A 5,914-nucleotide genomic window follows, 5' to 3' on the forward strand; every position below is an offset into this window, starting at 1 on the left:
TTTTTTTTTTTTTTTTGTAAGAGGCTGTCTTTAAAAGTTTTAGTGTAGTATTTATGGTCTGAAAATGTCATTCCTCGTGTTAACTTGTAAATCATGCATGGTCGATCAACTGCACAAACAAGTAGAGTTGACCTAATTTGGTGGATTAGGGTGGGGCTCGAGGCCCTTGGCAAAGCCCTGTCTCACCCATGTTTCTTGACTCGACATGGAGTTAACCAAAATCCGTTATGATCTGTGACCTTGCGCAATACTCTTTGTCACAGCCATGTGTTAGAAATGCAATATATTATCAACTTTTTACGGTACATTAGTTTTTTTTTTTAAATATAAAGTTTATATTTTTTTGTGCAAAAGTTATTGAATTTACTAAAAAAAAATATCTCACACGTGCGAAGTGTTAGTAATGGTGGTCCTTAGGCATTATAATACGAAGTTGATAAGCGCATTATTCAAAATGTTTTTATCTTATATTTAGAAATTTTATTAAAGCTATGGAATCTTTTTTCATATAGTAGAGACAAATAATGTGTTAAAAAAAGAGACTATATTATTGTTTTTGTACTTTATATTATATCTAGAACAAGCATAAAATATCATATAATTTCTAAAAAATTATATTGATTTTTATTTTGTCGGGTCAACTCGGTCAATTTAAAAATAGGTTTTACAATCCAATTTACTCCTCATTTTTAAAATGAAGATTGTCGTTACTGTAACAGCCCAAGCCCACCGCTAGCCGACATTGTCCGATTTGACCTGTTATGTATCGCTGTCAGTTTCACGGTTTTAAAACGTATCTATTAGAGAGAGGTTTCCACACCCTTATAAAGAATACTTCATTCCCTTCTCCAACCGATATGGGATCTCACAGTCCACCTCCTTTGGGAGCCCAGGGTCCCCGCTTGCACACCGTCCCGTGTCCGGCTCTAATATCATTTGTAACACCCCAAGTCCACCACTAGTAGATATTATCATTTTTGGGTTTTTCCTTATAGACTTCCCTTCATGAGGTTTTAAATTGCATACTATGGAGAGGGTCTAGCCTTACTCTGACAAGTGCCTCACACTGTAGGCTGACTCTGATACCATTTGTAACAGCCCAATCTCACCACTAGCAGATATTGTTCGTTTTGATTTGTTACGTATCGTCGTCAGCCTCACAATTTAAAATTTTTCACACCCTTGCAAGGGATACTTCGTTTTCTTCTCTAACCGACGTGGGATCTCACACTTACAGACCTTATTGTTATAAATAGTGTATCCTCAGAATCGCTCGTACTCAGATGTTATATTGGGTCATGTGTCAGTACTTGATCTGAATGTCACATGCCTACTGGCTTCTGGTATCGTTTGTCCCTCAACTAATCTTAACGTTTAAAGATGTAAAACGACGACGTTTCGATGATCTTCGTTGAGAAAGAAGCGCAGTAAATGAAAGCAGAGAACGAGAAGCTCGAAAAGCCGATAGAGCATCAGAAGGTTTTGTATATTCGATCTTGTTCGCCGGCGATTCACCATCTCAGAGTTGGAGCTCAGAGATAAGAGAATGAAATTAGCTCCGAAGGTAATATTTATCGTCAGAGATTCTGAGGGTTTCTCCTCAGCCATTGTCGGAGCTCTTCGCCCTAACCCGCCTTTCACGGTTACAACGCTGTTAGCTCAATTCTCCTTCGCTTTATCTTCCTCCATTGAATTCAAGTAACTTTCCGACTAACCGATCAAATTTTGTTTGATTTGATACAGTGATGAAGACTTTGAGTTCTCCCTGGAGGAGTATGCTATCAAAGACCACAAGGCCTCCGGGAGCGTCGTTCACTATCTCGACGATAAGGGAATTTATCAGGTACTTATTTAGGTTTCCAATGATGTTAGTAGTTGTTGAAAAATGGTTGAAGTATTATGGAGAATGTCAGCGTTAAGCAAATTATGAACAAATTGTCCAACTAAATTTCTTATTAGAGAATTTCAGCTGGTTTAGCTATGGAGTTTACACTTGTGTATTATGGAGTGATTTCTTAATGAGAACTCAAAGAAGGATTGATAAAAAGTATTAGGATTTTATTGTTTTTGGTAATCAAGAGTATAGGTATGAGATTCCACATCGGTTGGGGAGGAGAACGTAACATTCTCTATAAGGGTGTGGAAACCTCTCCTTAGCAGACGAATTTTAAAAACTTCGAGAGGAAGCCTAAAAGGGAAAGTCCAAAGAGGACAATATCTACTAGTAGTGGGCCTGGACTGCTAATTTTCGTATGGAAGCTTAGCCATGGAAGCATGTGTACTGCTGATGTGCTCCAAAGGAATGCCCCTTGGCTTGTCTCTTCGCCAAATTGGTGTGTGCTGTGTCAGAGGGATGCAGAGACCTTGCTGCATCTGATATCTCCTGCCCATTTGTAAATTCGTTTTGGAAGATTATCATAATGGCCACCCTTTTAGTAAAGAGAAGGAAGCCATTTGGATAAATTTCATGAGAGCCTTTCTTTGGTCAGTTTAGTTGGAAAGAAATCAACGCATTTTTCAAGGACAAAGCCACTGATTTTGATAGTTTTTTAACATATGACCTATATTGCTCTCTCTAGTTGTAAATTCTCCCAAGAAATCAATGCATTTTCAGGGACAAAGCTATTATTTTGATAGTTTTTATGAACGTATGACCTATATTGCTCTCTCTAGTTGTAAAATCTCCTAAGAAATCAATGCATTTTCAGGGACAAAGCTAATATTTTGATAGTTTTTTTGAACTTATGACCTATATCTCTCTCTATTAGTGTGAATTCGCCCCTTTCTTTTGTAACTTTAGTCTCACTTCTCTAATTTCCCTATGGATTTTTTTTTTTTTTTGTGGCACATTTGATGCATTCTTCTGTAATGAAAAAGTTTACATTAAAGGCTAAGTTAGGTCTCTCTTAAGGGGTAGAGGATTTTTTTTCTTTTACTTCATTGTCAATGGTGTGGCATTTGGAATGTGGTATGGCAAAGCTTATGAGTTGTGAGTAGGTTGGTTTAGGTATTAATCAATTGATTCTCGGCCCGAAATTGAACAGAACAGTACCGTACCGTTCAGTTTTGCAACTTAGGATTATCGTTAGATATGTGTGAAATGGTGTCGGTTTTTTAACGCTATTTTTTTTTTTTTTTTTTTTTTTANATCAAAGATTTTCCATGAATCAGATTGATCTGGTCTCAAAGTTTCTAAGTATAGAATGTGATCTTCTGTGGAACAACATTTTACTTGCTTCTGTCGACTGATCTGAGTTCATGCACGTCCCATATTGTTTTTTGCTTAAATTTTCAGGTTTCAGTATTAATCTTACAAAGCTACGAACCTCCAGTCTTGGCATGTGCTGTCGATGTAGTTCTTTCACACATAGCAGGACAACGTTCACCCTCTTCTTCAAAATCAAAACCCACTCTTGTAGTCCCATCTATTATTACATCCTCGAAGCTCAAGTGGGAGAGAAAAACTAACACTAAAAGTGATCGGACCGTTCTTCTGTACGGTACCGAGGTAGGTCCAGAAACAGATATTTCTCGAACGATGGGTGCCAAAGTCCAGAAACTGCCATCGACTTCACAGATCTATTGCGAACAACTGGCCTGTTTGTTTCACTTGATTCGCATCTTGAACATTCCTGCTTTTTTTGTTGTTGGACAAACAGGTCGCAGTCTTTCCAATCAAGCTGCAGGAGAAGAGATTCAGGTACTTATCCCATCGCTAGTAGTTTGTTACACATAGTTAGCCATGATATTACCCAAATTCTGAGCTGAAAATAGTTTCTATTCAAATCCCTTTAAATTTCCATGCTTCCTCATCGGTTGGGGAGGAGAACGAAATATTCTTTATAAGGGTGTGGAAACCTCTCCCTAGCAGACGTGTTTTAAAAACCTCGAGGGTAACCCCGGAAGGGAAAGTCCAAAGAGGACAATATCTGCTAGTAGTGGACTTGAACTGTTACAAATGGTATCAGAGTCAGACACTAGGCGATATGCCAGCGAGGAGGCTGAGCCCCAAAGGGGGGTGGACACGAGGCGGTGTGTCAGCAAGGACGCTGGCCTTGAAGGGGGTGGATTGTGAGATCCCACATCGGTTGGGGAGGACAACGAAACATTTTTTATAATGGTGTGGAAACCTCTCCCTAGCTGACGCGTTTTAAAAACCTCGAGGGGAACCCCGGAAGGGAAAGTCCAAAGAGGACAATATCTGCTGGTAGTGGACTTGAACTGTTACAAATGGTATCAGAGTCAGACACTAGGCGATATGCCAGCGAGGAGGCTGAGTCCCAAAGGGGGTGGACACGAGGCGGTATGTCAGCAAGGACGCTGGGCCTCGAAGGGGGGTGGATTGTGAGATCCCACATCGGTTGGGGAGAACAACGAAACATTTTCCAAAAGAAAAAGTCCAAGAAGGACAATATCTGCTAGCGGTGGGGTTGAATGGTTGGTTGAGTTGTTTGTATAGTTGTTTTTTTTACAAATTGTTGTTGGGTTTGTTGCCAGATACTGAGTGAAATGGGTGAGCTGTTAGCAAACTCCATGTCCCTCGGCTTTTCAAGAGAAGGAATTGTTTGGAATCCAAAAGAGAAATCAAAAGATGTGAAGGAGCCATGGCATGCATTATATGGGTGATGGTCTGGTCTTTTGCTAGCATTGGAAACCTCAGTTGGTTCATCTGGTATAGAGTGATTAAATGTTTAAATCTAGTTAAGAATCTTGGTTATGAATTTCTTGTAGTTCTTTAATTTACTTTGAAAAATATTTTAATACGGGTATTACTCCTTTCCGTTCTTATCTTTAATTTTCTTTCTTTTATTTATTTATTTATATAGGTGATTGCAATAGGGTTACTTATAAGGTTACAAACTTCAAATCATTTTAATATATATATATATTACAATTTTGAGAAGTGGGCCAACTTAGCTCAATTCAAGCAAATGTTCAAAATAAGGCTAAATAAATAATAATAATAATAAAAACTTTGCTCTAAATTTAAAAAATATATTTGTCTTTTCAAAAGTTACCATATTAATAACATTTTAAAATTACTATAAAACTAGACATTTTAATAAATGTTAGGTAAAAATTAGGATTTGAAAGGGTGGCAATTATCTTAACGGTAAAAATTACTATTACTATTAAAAGTAAAAATTTATTAGAATGTTATTATTCTTATGGATAAATCTGATTCCTCGTACCTGGGTATATTTTATCTTACCACTCCAGTTGGGATAGTTGGGGTAAATCTGACTCGTTCCTGGGTATATATCTGACTTCTCCCTTGTTCTTGGGTATATTTTATCTTACTCCAGTTGGGATAAATCTGACTCATCCCCTGTTCTTGGTATATTTGAAGGAGTGAACATCTTTCTTAGTCACAGGGTCCGGGAAAGAATAGGAAAGTGAACATCTTTCTTAGTCACAAGGTCCGGAAAAGAATAGGAAAGGTGATTTCAATATATTTCTGACCAGAAACGGGCCATACCATTCTAAGGAGTGAACATCTTTCTTAGTCATAGTCACAGGGTTCGGGAAAGAATAGGAAATGTGATTTCAATATATTTCTGACCAGGATCGGGCCATATCATTCTAAGGAGTGAACATCTTTCTTATCACAGGATTCGGGAAAGAATAGGAAATGTGATTTCAATATATATTTCTGACCCGAAACGGGTCATATCACAAAAATATTTTTTGGTGGGATGATAGCTCTGAAAGACAGATTGTCTTTCAGATTGTCATCTTTTCTTTAATCTCGGGAGAAATATGATCTAGGTAATTCAAACCTTTGGGTAAAATAAGAACAGTCCGCCCCTTTCCCCAATTTCTATATAAAATTATTATAAATTTATATGTTAATTTTGATTTTTTTTTTTTTTTTTTTTTTTTTTTTTTTTTTTTTTTTTTTTTTTTTTTTTTT

At 37.3% G+C, this 5,914-nt stretch overlaps 1 protein-coding gene across 1 annotated transcript; it reads left to right on the forward strand.

Annotated features, from left to right (window-relative positions):
- The first annotated feature begins 1,391 nt into the window (after nt 1-1,391).
- Nucleotides 1,392-4,788, forward strand: LOC111811795. Its single transcript, XM_023698829.1, has 4 exons — nt 1,392-1,653; nt 1,744-1,843; nt 3,296-3,700; nt 4,498-4,788. Exons 1-4 carry the CDS (start codon nt 1,547-1,549, stop codon nt 4,624-4,626), a joined length of 741 nt encoding a protein of 246 aa, XP_023554597.1. The 5' UTR covers nt 1,392-1,546; the 3' UTR covers nt 4,627-4,788.
- Nucleotides 4,789-5,914: the final 1,126 nt, after the last annotated feature.

Source organism: Cucurbita pepo, chromosome LG15 (genome assembly GCF_002806865.2).
Source record: "Cucurbita pepo subsp. pepo cultivar mu-cu-16 chromosome LG15, ASM280686v2, whole genome shotgun sequence".
Taxonomy (NCBI): domain Eukaryota; kingdom Viridiplantae; phylum Streptophyta; class Magnoliopsida; order Cucurbitales; family Cucurbitaceae; genus Cucurbita; species Cucurbita pepo.

Coding starts and splice junctions, on each gene's coding strand:
- LOC111811795 (XM_023698829.1), top strand. CDS start 1,547: ATGAAATTAGCTCCGAAGGTAATATTTATCGTCAGAGATTCTGAGGGT. Junction 1,654..1,743: donor CCTTTCACGGTTACAACGCT/GTTAGCTCAATT, acceptor GATTTGATACAG/TGATGAAGACTTTGAGTTCT. Junction 1,844..3,295: donor ACGATAAGGGAATTTATCAG/GTACTTATTTAG, acceptor TTAAATTTTCAG/GTTTCAGTATTAATCTTACA.